Source organism: Oncorhynchus tshawytscha, linkage group LG19, assembly GCF_018296145.1.
Source record: "Oncorhynchus tshawytscha isolate Ot180627B linkage group LG19, Otsh_v2.0, whole genome shotgun sequence".
NCBI lineage: Eukaryota > Metazoa > Chordata > Actinopteri > Salmoniformes > Salmonidae > Oncorhynchus > Oncorhynchus tshawytscha.
Genome location: NC_056447.1, coordinates 18,076,185 through 18,095,310, shown reverse-complemented (window position 1 = coordinate 18,095,310; position 19,126 = coordinate 18,076,185). Strand labels below are relative to the sequence as shown.

The 19,126-nt window shown below is 44.9% G+C and overlaps 1 protein-coding gene across 3 annotated transcripts in view; it reads right to left on the bottom strand.

The window, feature by feature from the left end:
* LOC112218177 (fibulin-1) overlaps nt 1-19,126 on the bottom strand; it is a 59,696-nt gene that overhangs the window by 11,351 nt on the left and 29,219 nt on the right. Inside the window, exons 15-16 of one of the 3 annotated variants that reach the window (XM_042301414.1) lie at nt 9,773-9,915; nt 8,936-9,073 (exon numbers count right to left, since the gene is read on the bottom strand). In XM_042301414.1, coding sequence (XP_042157348.1) covers nt 8,936-9,073; nt 9,773-9,915 — 281 coding nt within the window. Of the gene's footprint in view, nt 1-8,935; nt 9,074-9,772; nt 9,919-12,606; nt 13,376-19,126 lie in introns of those variants that run through there. The other 2 variants (XM_042301413.1, XM_042301415.1) reach the window with 2 other exon arrangements.

Here is a 19,126-nt window from a genome sequence, read left to right as displayed (position 1 = left end):
AAAGAAGGCGGTGAGGACCATGAGCCTACTAGGTTTCGTATTGAAGTCAATGTACCCAGAGGAGCATGGAAGCTAGCTGTCCTCCGGCTACACCATGGTGCTACCCTACAGAGTGCTGTTTGTATATGTATTTATTATGGATTATGGATCCCCATTAGCTGCTGGCAAAGCATTACATTACATTACATTACAATACATTCACCGATTTCACAACATACTGTGTGCCCTCAGGCCCCTACTCTACCACTAGCACATAACTATAGTACTAAATCTGTGAGTGTGTGTGTGTGTGTGTGTGTGTGTGTGTGTGTGTGTGTGTGTGTGTGTGTGCGCATGTGTCTGTGCCAATATTTGTATTGCTTCACTGTCCCCGCTGTTCCATAAGGTGCTTTTTTTAATCTGTTTTTTTAAATCTAATTTTACTGCTTGCTTCACTTACTTGATGTGGAATAGAGTTCCATGTAGTCATGGCTCTATGTAGTACTGTGTGCCTCCCATAGTCTGTTCTGGACTTGGGGACTGTAAAGGGACCTCTTGTGGCATGTCTTGTAGGGTATGCATGGGTGTCCAAGCTGTGTGCCAGTAGTTTAGGCAGACAGCTTGGTGCATTCAGCATGTCAATACCTCTCACATATAAAAGTAGTGATGAAGTCAAATCTCTCCTCCACTTTCAGCCAGGAGAGATTGACATGCATATTATTAATATCTGTAACGGCAGATTTCATCCTCTTCGTCTGAAGAGGTGTAGCAAGGATCGGACCAATACGCAGCGTGGTAAGTGCCCATGACGATTTTAATAAGAAAAGCCTGAACACTATGAAATACAAAACAATAAACGATAACGTGAAATAACCAAACCGAAACAGTACCGTGTGGCGACAAACACTCACACGGAAACAAACACCCACAAGCCAACAGTGAAACCTAGGCTACCTAAATATGGTTCTCAATCAGGGACAACGATAAACAGCTGCCTCTGATTGAGAACCATATCAGGCCAAACACAGAAATAGAAAAAACATAGAAACACAAACCTAGACTGCCCACCCAAACTCACGCCCTGACCATACTAAATAAAGACAAAACAAAGGAAATAAAGGTCAGAACGTGACAATATCAGCTCTCTGTGTACATCCAAGGGCCAGCCGTGCTGCCCTGTTCTGAGCCAATTGTAATTTTCTGAAGTCCTTTTTTGTAGCATCTGACCACATGACTGAGCAGTAGTCAAGGTGCGACAAAACTAAGGCCTGTAGGACCTGCCTTGTTGATAGTGTTGTTAAGAAGGCAGGGCATCGCTTTATTAAAGACAGACTTCTCCCCATCTTAGCTAATACTGCATCAATATGTTTTGACCATGACAGTTTCCAATCTAGGGTTACTCCAAGCAGTTTAGTCATCTCAACTTGCTCAATTTCCACCTTATTATTACAAGATTTAGTTGAGGTTTAGGGATTAGTGAGTGTTTTGTTCCAAATACAATACTTTAAGTTTTAGAAATATTTAGGGCCAACTTATTCCTTGCCACCCACTCTGAAACTAACTGCAGCTCTTTTTTGAGTGTTGCATTGATTTCAGTCGTTGTAGTAGCTGACGTGTATAGTGTTGAGTCATCCACATACATAGACACTCTGGCTTTACTCAAAGTCAGTGGCATGTCGTTAGTAAAAAATTTAAAAAGCAAGGGGCCTAAACAGCTACCCTGGGGAATTCCTGATTCTAACTGGATTATATTTGAGAGACTTCCATTAAAGAACAGCCTCTGTGTTCTGTAAGACAAGTAACTCTTTATTCACATTATTGCAGAGGGTGTAAAGCCATAACACATATGTTTTTCCAGCAGCAGACTATAATTGTTAATGTCAAAAGCTGCACTGAAGTCTAACAAGACAGCCCCCACAATAATTTTATCATCAATTTCTGTTGAGGCTACTGTCGACCTTCTTTGCAAAATAATGTGTTTTAATCAATTATTTGGTGATGTGATTATATTTAGTATTTATATACACTGCTCAAAAAAATAAAGGGAACACTTAAACAACACAATGTAACTCCAAGTCAATCACACTTCTGTGAAATCAAACTGTCCACTTAGGAAGCAACACTGATTGACAATAAATTTCACATGCTGTTGTGCAAATTGAATAGACAACAGGTGGAAATTATAGGCAATTAGCAAGACACCCCCAATAAAAGGAGTGGTTCTGCAGGTGGTGACCACAGACCACTTCTCAGTTCCTATGCTTCCTGGCTGATGTTTTGGTCACTTTTGAATGCTGGCGGTGCTTTCACTCTAGTGGTAGCATAAGACGGAGTCTACAACCCACACAAGTGGCTCAGGTAGTGCAGCTCATCCAGGATGGCACATCAATGCGAGCTGTGGTAAGAAGGTTTGCTGTGTCTGTCAGTGTGGTGTCCAGAGCATGGAGGCGCTACCAGGAGACAGGCCAGTACATCAGGAGACGTGGAGGAGGCCGTAGGAGGGCAACAACCCAGCAGCAGGACCACTACCTCCGCCTTTGTGCAAGGAGGAGCAGGAGGAGCACTGCCAGAGCCCTGCAAAATGACCTCCAGCAGGCCACAAATGTGCATGTGTCTGCTCAAACGGTCAGAAACAGACTCCATGAGGGTGGTATGAGGGCCCGGCGTCCACAGATGGGGGTTGTGCTTACAGGACAGGACGTTTGGCATTTGCCAGAGAACACCAAGATTGGCAAATTCACCACTGGCACCCTGTGCTCTTCACAGATGAAAGCAGGTTCGGACTGAGCACATGTGACAGACGTGACAGAGTCTGGAGACGCCATGGAGAACGTTCTGCTGCCTGCAACATCCTCCAGCATGACCGGTTTGGCAGTGGGTCAGTCATGGTGTGGGGTGGCATTTCTTTGGGGGGCCGCACAGCCCTCCATGTGCTCACCAGAGGTAGCCTGACTGCCATTAGGTACCGAGATGAGATCCTCAGACACCTTGTGAGACCATATGCTGGTGAGGTTGGCCCTGGGTTCCTCCTAATGCAAGACAATGCTAGACCTCATGTGGCTGGAGTGTGTCAGCAGTTCCTGCAAGAGGAAGGCATTGATGCTATGGACTGGCCCGCCCGTTCCCCAGACCTGAATCCAATTGAGCACATCTGGGACATCATGTCTCGCTCCATCCACCAACGCCACGTTGCACCACAGACTGTCCAGGAGTTGGCGGATGCTTTAGTCCAGGTCTGGGAGGAGATCCCTCAGGAGACCATCCGCCACCTCATCAGGAGCATGTCCAGGCGTTGTAGGGAGGTCATACAGGCACGTGGAGGCCACACACACACTACTGAGCCTCATTTTGACTTGTTTTAAGGACATTACATCAAAGTTGGATCAGCCTGTAGTGTGGTTTTCCACTTTAATTTTGAGTGGGACTCCAAATCCAGACTTCCATGGGTTGATAAATTTGATTTCCATCTTTAATTTTTGTTTGATTTTGTTGTCAGCACATTCAACTACGTAAAGAAAAAAGTATTTAATAAGAATATTTAATTCATTCAGATCTAGGATGTGTTAGTGTTCCCTTTATTTTTTGAGCAGTGTATATATATATATATATATATATATATATATATATAGCTTTATCAAAAAAATGATAACTTTTTAAATGTTTTACAATTTCAATTTTTATGAAATTCACTGAGGATGGTGGTCTTCCCCTTCCTCCTCTGAGAAGCCTCCACTGACATAATGTGGAAATAAATTAGTAAAATATAAATAATCAAAATAAAGCTGAAATAAACAGCTGCGTGGCTGTGGAGATACTAGTAGGGAGTGATGATGAACAACTGTATACAAATCAAGTGGAGCGCAGAGGAGAGTGAGACAAGTACTTAGTTAGCTATGTCTGGCAAATTATTGTAATACACTTAGAGTAAGAATCCATGGTGTCTCAATGTGTGTGGGTATAGTATGTGTGTGAGGATGTGTGTAGGCATATTGTATGTGCAGGCGTATGCAGAAGAGTGCAATATTGCATGCAAGCTTACATACATTCTGTGGGCGCATGTGTGTGTGACAATATCTAGCATCGGTGTAGACCAACCCGGGGAAGAGAAGGCGTTGTGTGTTTGGCTGTGCTGTGGGGTTGTCGGGTGGAGAAGACACTGTTTTGATTAGCTGTACTAATCCCCTCAGTGACAGGCAGGCAAGCAGGCAGAGATTCTTCACGGCTTGGCCCGCTCTGGTGGGGCCTGCTGATGCCATGTCATGATTCATGATCATCCCCTGACAAGACAGCCTCTCTCTCTTTCTCTTTATCTCCCTCTTTCTCTTGCTCTCCTTTCCCGCTCTCTGCTTATCACCCTACCCTTCACAGTTCTGCCGTCAGCTCCACACGAACCACACAAAGACAACACATAAACTAGATTGCACCTGAAATGGCAACCTATTGCCTAGTATGATTCCTCTTGAAACTAGAAGAACAAAAAAATATCATGATCTTGGGGGGAATTGTATCCTTAGAAGGGTCCTTTGGAGGAAGGATTGTTGATATGTGTATCTTAAAGCATAATTGAGAAATAATTAATTGGTTTTGGAATATTTGTGATATTTTGGTCTTACCCAGGCCTCCTTTAAGACTCCATAACGTTTCATCTGTAGTTGCTTTTCTGCTTGTTCTGTAATATGAGTAGTATTTCAATTTCAATAAAAATCTTACATCTATGAATTTTGAAAAATATAAACATGAATATTGAAAACATTTTATTTGGCCAATTTTTCTATATACTCTATGGGAATATCAAAGTTCCACAGTGGGATCTATGGTACTTTATGATCCATTACCAACAGAGTGAATGTCAAAATGGATTCAAAATGGTCGATGATGGATGTGCAATGATACAAATAAAAGGAGAGCTGTGATTTGTTACATTGCCTACTATGTCAATTTCTCTGTATAAAATGGGCCATAACTTTAAAACTAGCATAGATCCCACTTGGGAACTTTGATATACATGTAGATTATATTTATTTCAAACACTATATTGAAAAATTTGCCAAATCTGAAATTGTATATTTTCAATATTCATGTTATATTTTTCAATATCCATAAATGTACGTAAGAAATGTGTGGTTGAAATAAAAAATAATACTCATATTACATAGCAAGCGCTAAGGTGTCATATGACACCAACAGCTTTGTGCACCTACCGATGAAACATTATGGAGTTTTAAAGCAGGCCTGGGTAAGGCCAAAATGTCAAAAATATTCAAACTTCAATTAACTATTTCTCAATTATGCTTTAAGATACAAATGTCATATCAATGTGAACAATCCTTCCTCCAAAGGACTTTGTGAAAATTCAGAAAATCATGGTCTTTTTTTTGTTCTAGTTTCGTGAGGAATCACCCTAGTGCACTATACAGTATAATGTGCCATTTCAGACACATTCCTAGACTTAAGCCTCAAGCCCCACTCTTCCACAGTAACACTCTGCTAATATTTTATACACCACGGCCAAATTACACCAGCTACTGTGGAAGACACAGACACAGACAGGTTACTTACTCCATGGTTCCCTTCACAGCCCGCCATCTCCATGCCAATAACATCAAAAAATAGGCATTCCAAATTGTTTGGGAAGAATTGTACCACAAGCATTTTTTCTACCTGCTCTCTACAATGGTTGGAATCAAGCTGTGGCTTCTGGGCCCTCTGATCAGACCAGGGAAGCTTTATATGGACCATTGTTTGTGGTTTTGACTTACTGTCGGATGATACTAGCGTCACCAAAGGATGAGGTTGAGGAACTACCCTGCGATGGTTGGCTCACTTCCCCACTCATGGTGGCCAGAAGGAAAGCTTCGAACCCTTCTGTGGAGAATCTGGAGATGCCACTCCCACCCTCTTTCTTCTCTAATATAGATCACATGTTGCTACTCCAGCTCAGCCCCATCCCTATTCTCATCTTCATTCCCACCCTCAGTACCAGCCCCAGCCAAGCCATGGCTACCTTTGCCTGCTAACATGAGCATGACGTGAGCTCAGTCCATCCACACCATGCATTCACTGGGAGTGGTGTTAAAACAATATTAGTCCCACTGGGAAAGCATGGCCTGGGAGAGGAAGTCAAACAGGGGGAACCACCAACACCACTGGCGAGACCACCATCAATCTGTAGAACACCACACACGCACACATATACAGACATCACTACCATCACAACAAGCTGCAGCAGAGGAAAGCCCCCGATTCTGGACCACCACCTGCTTCCTGTGCTGCAGACCACAGAACCACAAAACCCTTGTTTTTAAATGGAGTAGCTCTGCAGTCCACCTGCTGGCTTCCAGAATCAATCATCCTATCCTGTCCCTTCAAACAGACGTTGTCCTCAATCTGACCAAATCAGAAGTGCACGTGTGATAGTGCAAGATCGTCTCAGTAATGCATACCTCTTCCTTCACCGTTTGTCTTTCCGAATATGCGTCATCTGATGTGCCAGTGATGATGTCCCAGTCATGACACACCATCAAGCTGGATCTACTTTATCTCTACCTGTAGTGCCGTAAGACACCATGTACTGCCACAGCGTCCGTTGTGCGGTAGTGGCAGTACGTGGTGCTGGGCTAGGTCCTGGGCTCCAGGACATTGGATTCGGTGAGTGTTTTATTGGTTGTGATCATGTTTTCTCGAGTGTTGGGGGGGTTGTTGTGTTAGCACAGATGCGGCTGGCTGTCAAGGCTGTCACCCAGACGTGACAGAGCTGGGAAAACCTCTCCTATGACACTGATGGATGACTACAGAAGAGTGGTGCGGCTCTCTCGCAGTGTGTGGCTCGTTGTATAGCCAGTGTGAGAGTGGGTGAGACTGTGCGTCACTGTGTGAAACAGAGCCCCAACTCAGAATCATTTTCCCAAAGTAGCAGTGTACCAAACTTAAACGGTTTACGCTGGTCAAAGTGGTCAGTCTATTAAAAGCGGTATTGGTGAATACAAAGGACTTTCCTCTCACTCACAAAGTAGATTTATACGCAACTCGTACGGATAGTTTACACGTCAGCTAGCTACAGAGCTAAGCCACAGTCAGTAGCCAAACAAATCAGAGCAGAGCACCACCACTGAGCAGAATAAACCAAACTCCATAGCTAATCACGGACACGGACATTTCAAAGCAGACAGTCACTGACCGAAGCCTTTGTCAGCAGAGCACGTCAACATGGCCGACTAAGGCTAACACGTGAGAACTGCATCCAATAAGCATCCTAGGGTTTGGGAGAGAAGTGGCTCCTCACAAACAGGGCAGCGAGACCTTTCATGTGGTAGTCAGTTAAAGAACTCTAATGTTCCGCGAGACACTGAGGGCTAGTGGGGGAAATGGAACAATACATTTAACCACATGAATCACAAGGGCCTAAGATTACTTCTGCACACATTGGGCACGCACGCACATACACACACACACATTAATTCTCACATACGCAAGTCACACACATTCTCTCGCATACATGCACCCGGTTTAACTTCTGAGGAGTGGTGAAGTAAGTACCAAATACCAAAGGATAGTTCATTTATACCCCCAAAAGCAATGACACGATAACCACTGAACTCAACAGATATTATCTGTACTCTATTGCCTGGTTGTTAGAGTTATGTTTGTGTACGCTTGTGTGTGGGCACCTGTGTGTCTGTGTGACTATACACATATGTATGTGTGCAATGTGAGACCTTGCGTGCGCCCATAGCCTATGAGCTGATGACTGCTTGGCACACTCTCTCCATTTTTTCCCTGCTCAGTTCTGGGAAGAGACAGATGTACGTAGTGACAGGCCATGCTTTCATCCATCAGCACAGTGTGCATCTCTCACTCTCTCTCCCACTGTCCCCATCCCGCCATCCTCCCATCGCAGAGCCAAAACATCCAAGAGGGCCAAACTATGTGTCACCGGTACACCACCGTCCTCTTGGGGCCAGGCTTCGGTTCATCTCCCCCAGAGACCGTGAGCAGCGCTGGATCTTCACCAGACCAGTGGAGGCCACAATAGAGGGATGGGCTCCTAAACTACAGAGGCTCCACATGCAGTCACACCCATTAGGGCTCCTCTCCTCTCTGTTTTACATGAACAGACTTAGATCTGAGCCTTGATTGCCGCTAGTGTCCATGACTGTCTCAAGGCCTGTATAAGGACTGATATTAGTCATAGACATGTACACACGCACATGGAAAGATATTATGCACATCCAGACTGCTTGATATGCAAAAGTATAAGGCCATCTCTGTACATCGTAGCCACAATAATCTGTCAGGGAGAAGAAGGGCTTTGTTGCTTAAGAGGAGTGAAAAAAACATGGCGGTCAATAAGTTCATTAAACGGTGCTTTCCCACAAGTGTGGGACAAACTGTCGCCAAATGTTTGGTGGATAAAGAAGAGAAAGCCGTCCTTCATTGGTCTCCGAGGACAACCCAAAGGACAGCTCTCTAGAGGGAGACATAAAGGGCCACAGAAGACGCTGACAGCTCCCAAATGCCACCAGAGTGCAAATGTTATTAGAAGTGCGTGTCAGATGTACTTATGTCACAGGAGCATCCTTATGACGGAGAATTTCATGCTTTTCAATCCAAGGCTTCTCTTTCTTCTCCTCCCCACTCTGCTCTCACATGGAGACACATGCATTTGGTTAATAAAAAAAAAGAAGAAAAAAGCCTTTTCGTAATGCGAAATTAGGTCAGAAAACCACTATTTTTTTGGGTCTCAGAGCAAATTAAATATCCATCCATCCAGGCCTCGGGACTAGGGAGAACCCATAGTGGTCTCCTGCTATTGTTATTTGTCCCTAGTCATTTGAGGAGTTACTTATACCTTAATAACCAAGTCAAGCGACGTATGGCCTAGCTAGCTGCATCCCTTCGCTCCACTCACCCACCATCTGTTCCTAGCCACCTTCCCTCCTCCTTTCTTTCCACTTACCCACAATCATGCCATGCTCCTGTCGCTTGACGATGTCGAAGGAGTTCTGGACGTTTCCCTCCAGAATGTCGAAGACAATGTCAGAGCTGAGTTGGGGGGAGGAGTGCGCCGGCGACATGGTTCTCAGGAAAACGATCTCTGTTGGAAGAAGATAACAATTAGAGACAAAAGAGCTTTACAGAGCTTTAAACCCTCATAATCAGGCTGGGATTGAAACAGCCAGGCTCGTGCCAACTTCTCCTCGGGGGAAGACAATTAAATGGGAGGCGGCTGAGCTCTGGGTTTATTGTGTGCAGAGGGGGTTATGACGGGGCAAATGGGTGTTCAGTGCTGTTGTTCAGTTGGAGGCCTGCAATTCCTAAACACCCAGATGAGGAGCTCATGAGAAACAACAAGGATTTAACTTCCCATGAAGTTGAGGATGAGTGTGTCTGAAACATGCACCACATGTAGGACCAAGTTTGTCTCGGTTTGTCTGTGTGTGATTACAGTGGTCAGTCAGTCAGATCCATCCTAAGTGACACTTAGTCATTGGTTTTGGGCTAGCGGCTAGCCAATACTTGATAGTGTTACCAGTACATTAACCTCATCCCCAGGCTTTGGATGAACACAGCTCAAATATATACTGAGTTTGGGAGGACATGTCTGGTGGACGACATTACAAGTACACTGTCAACAACACTCTTAAGCATTGGCTGCTTTGGGGCAAGAGGTAACATAAAAAGGACTACACTTGCAATAATTTTTTTATATAACATGCAGTGGAAAAAAAACACTGGGTCTGAAAACAAGAAAGTTAGCTGTAATCCAAATAAGTGTCTGAGATTGCGCCCCTACCTTCTGGCTTGGTGAACTCCCTGAAGGTGGGCAGGGAGATGACGGTATGGGAGATGGAGTGTACGGGGTCCAGGACACAGCCGATGTCGTTGGGCTGGCATGACTTCACACAGCGGATGGTGTCTGAGCGCTCAACCCTCGCCCTGCTAAGAGAAGAAAAACATGCACACACAGCCTCTGACCTTTAGGGGTGAGACTATAAAAAGCCTTTAGGCACCAACCGCCTTCAGTTCCTCCCCTGGTGGTCACAATGACAGGGCATCCTCTTCAAAGGGAGAAGTACAACCGCACAATCAAGAACTCAGCAGGGCCTGTGAAAAGACCGCTACACAAACACGATCTGTCCGACGACAGCGGGGGATGCTGGGTATAATGTTCGACATTAAAAAAATAATAAAAATGGTACTGAATGTGGCTAGCAAGAATAATAAAACAATGACGGCCAAAGATCACATAGCAGGCAGATTATGCCTGCTGGAGGCTTTGGTAGACGTGGATGGTTCAGTTTCTGATATAGTTCTGTTTCTGATGCACCGGTTGTGGGGGGGGTTTTCGGAGAGAAGAGGAGTGAAATATGAAATACTAAGAGGAGATGGGAGAATGATGCACGACCTGCTCGCGGGAAAATATTTTGGATTTGTTGAGCGTGTGTCCCCGGCTTCGTATCTGATAATCTCCTGAGGAGAATTTATGGGACGAGGGGGGTTCTAAAAGTCTCCTAAATTGTGAAGAACATGACTAGACAACTCCCAAGCGCTCCAAGCTGCTCTCATCCCATTATTTAAGACGGTTTATTTCACAGTCTAATCAGTGGCAGCTCAAGGGGAGACCCCGCTGAAACAAACGCCACCCACCAGCATACCTACAACTACAGGGCCGATACGCTGCCAGGAACCTGTACTGGAATCTGAGAGGAACTGCTTCTTCACCACCAAGCACCAGGGACAGAGCCCCATCTTTAAATCATCAAGGCCCTGGGGATGACGAGAGAGGTCCTGGTTACAAAACATATCAAAACAAATTCTACAACTCAACGTCAGCTGTTATCTCCTCAGCTTGGTGGAGTGTAAGGATGTATCATGCTCTTCCCAATGAACTCAGCTTCTCTATGAACCTAGTCCAAACAGCCAAAATACCCTATATGCCGCTTAAATAGTCTTGTGTGGATGGGCTTCAAACAGAAATTTATGCAATGTGCGTCACCCTGTAAGTAGCTGGCCAGTGCCTACATGATTTGGCTCTGGTTTCCAAGAGTAACATGTATAGATCCAGTCAACGTCCACCACTGCTCCAGTATAATATATAATGTAGCTACATAGTGGTTCATTATCTCTCCTCGTGGGACCTATAGGCAGCAGCTCAACCCCAGGCCAGAACCTGGCTCGGGTTGCACGGCTCCTTACATGGAGAGAGGGGAGAAGCCCCTGACAAAAAGTAAAGCCGCCACTGGGTAGGGGCTTGTAATTAGCAATTAGCGGCTGGGTCCAAGTTTTGCTTTGGTCCAGGCCAAAGCCACAAAATGTTCTCCAAGTTTATAATACTTCGGCCTGCAGCAGCGAGAGGAGAGAGCAGGCCCTGGAGGACAGGGCGAATGCTCTGCTCCGCTGGGCCACAGAGTAAATTGACGAGATTATAATGACCCAGGGTGAACTGCCCCTCGCCCAGAGCGGGGTACATCAAAGACAAGACAGCAAGTGGAGAAGAGTGCTAATTATGGCCTCTGTGTGTGTGTGTGTGTGTGTGTGTGTGTGTGTGTGTGTGTGTGTGTGTGTGTGTGTGTGTGTGTGTGTGTGTGTGTGTGTGTGTGTGTGTGTGTGTGTGTGTGTGTGTGTGTGTGTGTGTGGTGTGTGTGTGTGCCACAGGAAGGCCCTTGCATCCCAGTCCTCTCATCTCTCTCCAGCTCACGTGGCCCGGAGAGACCCAGCCCTACAGAAAAAACCCCAATACTTCAAGACCAGAAAGGAAAACAGACTGTTGGATGGGATGGAAGTCCTCTGGTCAAGCGCTGCAAAGTTTTCTGGGTAATTATTATTTATAGTCTGCTCATTGATAACGCCCCAACACAAATACAGCAGGGCATCATTCATTCTCCGAGCGGTGATGTTGCTCCGCCACAAATTGTTCAGACCACCGGCCAGAACCTAGATCCCAATAACTCAGTGTCAGAGTAGAGAGGAAAACCTAGTGTTCTGTAGCTGTGTCCCGACCGCCATGTTTTTTTTATTTTAAGGATATCCCCAATAGAGAGGTGCATCCTTACTGCTCTGACAGGTCAGGAGGAACCTGGTACCCACACATGAATTTACAGTTATTTTAAGCCACAGCCCAGGCAGGCTCTGACTAGTGGCCTAACGGCACGTCAGGCTATTTATACTGTGTGCTAGACATATTTCCCTGTCTTCCACGACTGCATCCCATCACCTGTCACTTGCCCTGCCTTGTATTTGATTCACTGTGTGCTTGGTTTTATACACGCAGTATACAGTAGAATCTATCTGTGCATTTCACATTATTCCTAAAATATCAAGAGGCTGGTGCAGGATGTGAGACCGGTTTAGAAGTATGTACATCCAACAATTAACTGCTTCCACCAAATCAACCATGACTTGACAGTGCTAATACGCCATATAAAACATTGATAATCACCTACGGGAATATCACAGTTCTATTAAACAGATGTGCCACTGAAAATATGTTTTTACAAATCACATACTCTTGCCCCATACATTAACTGCATACTTAGGTTACAGGTCATAGTGCCCCCAGCTATGTAATTCTCCTATTCAAAATGAGATATCTGATGGTGTCCACAAAACATACTGTATGTTAGAAAGTAGATCCGGATTGAACGTCTGATTCAATTTATTCAACAAATCAACACTAAGATATTAGGAATACACCATGTAAATGATCATTCACAATACTGTACAGTAATCAATAGGCATCCCCAGGCAACTACCTCAATACCCTGCCCTAGAGTGCCACCTAGTGGCCATTCAAACGCCATACCTCCAACAGAGGACATTACATTTGGCCTGTCTTGCTGGGGAATACATGGAATAAGCTACAGTAATCACAAAAACAAAACAGGAACAAAAACAATGAGACAAATGACAGCTATGCGGCTTTAGGTCTATGTCAGCTGTGTTAGTGTTTGCTTATTGTGGCAGTGTTTGCTCTTTTTTTGCTGTTGTCGTTACAGACCTATTTTTGTTGCTATGCTAATACTCTCTACTCTGGAACGGCATTATAGGGTGCTCCTGGACAACAAACACAAGGACTTTGGCTAGGTAGGTGCTGGTGGTGCCGTAACGCAGCAGTCTCATCTCCAGAGACAGCTCAAAGTCCTGTGGCTTGGTGATGGGCTGCACCACAGCCATCACGCCACCAGAGGGTACTCTCTGAGCGCTGAAGAAGCTGCCTTCGTTGCCGCCGACGATGGCAATCTGGACATGGTCTCCGGGCACGGTGTTGGACGGGCCCATGCGAAAGACGTTAGTTGGCACAGGGATGTTGGTGGGAAAGGTGAGGTGGTAGTAGGTTATTCTCAGAGGCGAGGCCAGGCACTCGCCAGTCTGATTGCAAAGCAAGCGTTCACAACAACTGTAAGGAAGGACAAGGGCCAGGGACAGAACAAGACAAGACAAAGACGGACAGATAGAACAAACAGAGAAACAGAGAAAATAGAGAGGTATAAGTTTGATTTGCCGTGCATGGCATGCTGCTAGCTGGGTGGGGCTAGGTTGGTAGGGACAAAGTCACATCAGAATCAGCAGCCTCATGTGTTTCTGTGGAACGGCAAGTGTCACTCTGCCCCCTGTAGGGTCATGCAAGAACATATCAAAGCAAAGTATTACATTTCGTCACTCAACTGCCTGCATTAACACGGAATATAACAGAACATGCTTTAACTGAATCCTAACTGATTGTGCATCAACATTGGGCATGCACAGCATCCATACAGAGGTAGGAGTTGGAGATGGGGTTTAGGTTGTGTATACACTATAGAGCAGTGGCCATAAAATAACTGGTGCCTGATCCACACTATACCGACCCGACCATGCCGTGCTGGCTCTGATATTTTTATTTTCAAATTATCCTTTCCATCCACACCCTGGATGTGTAACCAGGCCAGCCCAGTAATGCTTGACTCAGCTCAGTAGAGTGAAAAGGCTTATGTTCTCTTGACCAACAAGGAGTTCCCTGAAATCATGAGAATTTAAGTGAGAACTCCTTACCTGACAAGCGTGTGACGTTGGCCATACTAACATACTGCATACTTCAACTGCATACGACACAGTAAATCAAGTAAAGTTGAAATGACAAAGTAAAAACATTTAGAGTTAAATTCACTCTACTGGATTTAACCCTGAACAGAGTGATACGCTTCCGGGAGTTAGTGTTGATAACTGGAGTTAATTGGGACTGAGTACTTTGAACTCCATTAACAGTAACCAGAGACAGGGAGTTAAAACTAGTGATGCAGAACAAAGCTTCTTGAAGCATTGAGGTTTTCCAGACAATTCTGTCGAAAATAGGTTGTTTACTCAAGGCATTGATCAACACAGTGTACACTAGTGGCACCTGCTGGTCAAAATAATTTAGAGCAGCCAAATTATTATAAATGACATCCCACACACTGTAGTGCATACACAGCATAACCTTTTTGTCTTCTACCAAACCAATACCGAACCAATCAGGTGGTTAAACTAGTGATGTTACATTTAATACCGGAGCTCCGAGGCATGTGTCAAAATCGCTAAGCAGTGTACTTCGAAGCAGTGTGCCGATGCCTATCACATTACCAGAAGCACGTGATCAATGACGTCCAAAACGTTGTTTTGTCGGACAACCACCTGATTGGCTTGATAGAAGACAAAAAGGTTATGCTGTGTATGCACTACAGTGTGTGAGACGTCATCTATAATCACTTGGCTGCTCTAAATTCTTTTGACCAGCAGGTGCCACTAGTGATCAATAATAAACCTATTTTCGACACAATTGGCTGGAAAACCTCAATACTTCAGAAAGCTTTGTTTCCCCATCACCTGATAAAACTATGGAGTTATCCACAAATCTGGGAGTTATTGTCATATTTCTCAGCATGCTCTGTTGCAGGTACATTTTTTGAATTGTTTGTTTCAATATCTGTGTTTTCACCATAATTATTTCTGATCCACACAATGTTATATGTAACATACATTTTCCTAAACTAATCTAATCTGTAAGTGGTTGGATTTATTGCAACTCTTACTGAGAAGGCTTCTCCAGTTTACTTTATGTAGGTAGTCTCTAACAACAGTGCTCTTCTCCCTGCTCTGACATGCATTCTGAATGCAAGCCAAATCAAATCAAATGTTATTTGTCACATGCGCCGAATACAACAGGTAGTAAAACGCTGTTTTTTATTGTTTAAAAAAATAAGAAGTTGTGGGTGATGTAAAATTGCTGGACAATCCTCACTTTAAAATCTATACCAACAAAGATTGGATGTCACATTGCAAGCTACCTTTATATGACACATTAATATCACACCCAGAAATGTGCCCATGTAAACCTCCAAATAGTGTTGAGTTTGACGACACAGGAGTTGAAATAACTCTAAATAATGAACTCTAGAATAACGAACACCCCTGCAGAGAGTTATAAAAGTAACTGATTTATTTTCAATTAATACTGTACAAAGTGAAACGCAATGGCGTAGAGTTAAATATCAACGTTAACTTCAGCATATACAACTGTGAAAAAATAACTGTTGCCAGAGTACATTTTACTCTTTTAGAGCAGTACCAAATGTTATGTGGCAGAGTAAAATTTTCCTTCAATTACAGTTAACTTTACTCTGTCATTTAAACTGTGTATGTACTCATCGTAACATACTATTTAGCACATACCGTTTAGTAAAAAGTATGCAAAAGGACTAAAGACAGAAACCGATAATTTGGTTTCATGTCAACATATTTATTAGTGAAACCAAAGTGCTGTAACACATATAAAGGAAATTAAACAGCCTAGAACACACCCTAAAACGTTTCATATGATCAAATCAAAAGGCTATTGGACCGAAAAACGTGGACAGTCAGTCGGGTGCATTGCAAATTCAGAACCGCTGGACAGCAACATAATAATCTGAAGCACTGATCATTGGGAACGAGATCTGAATGACTGCTAAAGGCTTGAATAATTAAATAGGTAGCCTACAAAAACAAAAAACAATCCAGACGTTCAAATCAAAAGGCCTGATTAACATGACATCAGTACTGCAGCCACATCCCGAGTCCCGGTGCAGACACATTCAGAAATAAAATAAAATGCAATTGTATTGGTCACATGCGTCAAATACAACAGGTAGAACGCTTACTTTACAAGCCCTTAACCAACAATGCAATTCAAGAAATAGAGTTTCACTAAATAAAATTAAAAACTTACAATAAAATTACAATAACGAGGCTATAAACAGGGGGTGCCGGTACCGAGTCAATGTGCGGGGGTACAGGTTAGTCGAATTCATTTGTACATGTAGGTAGCGGGAAAGTGATAATTCATAGATAATAAACAGCGAGTAGCAGCAGTGTAAAAACAAAGGGAGGGGGGTGTCAATATGTAAATAGTCCTGGTGGCCATTTGATTAATTGTTCAGCAGTAATATGGCTTGGGGGTACAAGCTGGTAAGGGGCCCTTTGTACCTAGACTTGGCGCTCTGGTACCGCTTGCCTTGCGGTAGCAGAGAGAACAGTCTATAACTTGGGTGGCTGGAGTCTTTGACATTATTTTGGGCCCTTTGACACCGCCTAATATATAGGTCCAGGATGGCAGGAAGCTTGGACCCAGTGATGTACTGGGCCGTACGCACTACGCTCTGTAGCGCAGTACGGTCGGATGTCGAGCAGTTACCATACCAGGTGGTGATGCAACCTGTCAGGATGCTCTCGTCGGTGCAGCTGTAGAACTTTTTGAGGATCTGGGGACCCATGCAAAATCTTTTCAGCCACCGGTGTGCCCTCTTCACAACTGTCTTGGTGTGTTTGGACCAGGATAGTTTGTTGGTGATGTGGACACCAAGGAACTTGAAACTCTCGACCCGCTCCATTACAGCCCCGTCGATGTTAATGGGGACCTGTTCGGCCCTCCATTTCCTGTAATCCACGATCAACTCCTTTGTCTTGCTCACATTCAGGGAGAGGTTGTTGTCCTGGTACCACACTGCCAGTTCTCTGACCTCCTCCCTATAGGCTGTCTCATCGTTGTCGGTGATCAGGCCTGCCACTATTGTGTTGTCAGCAAACTTAATGATTGTGTTGGAATCGTGCTTGGCCACACAGTTGTGGATGAACAGGGAGTACAGGAGGGGCCCCAGTGTTGAGGATCAGCGTGGCAGATGTGTTGTTGCCTACCCTTACCACCTGGAGGCGGCCCGTCAAGAAGTACAGGATCGAGTTGCAGAGTGAGGTGTTTAGTCCCAGGGTCCTTAGCTTAGTGATGAGCTTTGTGTGCACATGGTGTTGAACGCTGAGCTGTATTCAATGAACAGCATTCTCACATAGGTGTTCCTTTTGTCCAGGTGGGAAAGGGCAGTGTGGAGTGCGATTGAGAGTGCATCATCTGTGGATCTATTGGGGTGGTATTCGAATTGGAGTCGGGAAGATGGTCTTGATGTGAGCCATGACCAGCCTTTTAAAGCACTTCAAGGCTACTGACGTAAGAGGTAGTGGTAGTCATTTAGTCAGGTTACCTTCACCTTCTTAGGCACAGGGACTATGGGGCGTATGCCTTATGGCCAACGTGACATGGTGTGATGAAAGAAACATACAGGAACTCAAATCCTTCTGTTCACCTGATTTAGAATTCCTCACAATCAAATGTAGACCGCATTATCTACCAAGAGAATTCTCTTCGATTATAATCACAGCCGTATATATCCCCCCCCCCAAGCAGACACATCGATGGCTCTGAACGAACTTTATTTAACTCTCTGCAAACTGGAAACGATTTATCCGGAGGCTGCATTCATTGTAGCTGAGGCTGCATTCATTGTAGCTGGGGATTTTAACAAGGCTAATCTGAAAACAAGACTCCCTAAATTTTATCAGCATATCGATTGCGCAACCAGGGGTGGAAAGACCCTGGATCATTGTTACTCAAACTTCCGCGACGCATATAAGGCCCTGCCCCGCCCCCCTTTCGGAAAAGCTGACCACGACTCCATTTTGTTGATCCTGCCTACAGACAGAAACTAAAACAAGAAGCTCCCACGCTGAGGTCTGTCCAACGCTGGTCCGACCAAGCTGACTCCACACTCCAAGACTGCTTCCATCACGTGGACTGGGAGATGTTTCGTATTGCGTCAGACAACAACATTGACGAATACGCTGATACGGTGTGCGAGTTCATTAGAACGTGCGTTGAAGATGTCGTTCCCATAGCAACGATTAAAACATTCCCTAACCAGAAACCGTGGATTGATGGCAGCATTCGCGTGAAACTGAAGGCACGAACCACTGCTTTTAATCAGGGCAAGGTGTCTGGTAACATGACTGAATACAAACAGTGCAGCTATTCCCTCCGCAAGGCTATCAAACAAGCTAAGCGCCAGTACAGAGACAAAGTAGAATCTCAATTCAACGGCTCAGACACAAGAGGTATGTGGCAGGGTCTACAGTCAATCACGGACTACAGGAAGAAACCCAGCCCAGTCACGGACCAGGATGTCTTGCTCCCAGGCAGACTAAATAACTTTTTGCCCGCTTTGAGGACAATACAGTGCCACTGACACGGCCTGCAACGGAAACATGCGGTCTCTCCTTCACTGCAGCCGAAGTGAGTAAGACATTTAAACGTGTTAACCCTCGCAAGGCTGCAGGCCCAGACGGCATCCCCAGCCGCGCCCTCAGAGCATGCGCAGACCAGCTGGCCGGTGTGTTTACGGACATATTCAATCAATCCCTATACCAGTCTGCTGTTCCCACATGCTTCAAGAGGGCCACCATTGTTCCTGTTCCCAGGAAAGCTAAGGTAACTGAGCTAAACGACTACCGCCCCCGTAGCACTCACATCCGTCATCATGAAGTGCTTTGAGAGACTAGTCAAGGACCATATCACCTCCACCCTACCTGACACCCTTGACCCACTCCAATTTGCTTACCGCCCAAATAGGTCCACAGACGATGCAATCTCAACCACACTGCACACTGCCCTAACCCATCTGGACAAGAGGAATACCTATGTGAGAATGCTGTTCATCGACTACAGCTCGGCATTCAACACCATAGTACCCTCCAAGCTCGTCATCAAGCTCGAGACCCTGGGTCTCGACCCCGCCCTGTGCAACTGGGTACTGGACTTCCTGACGGGCCG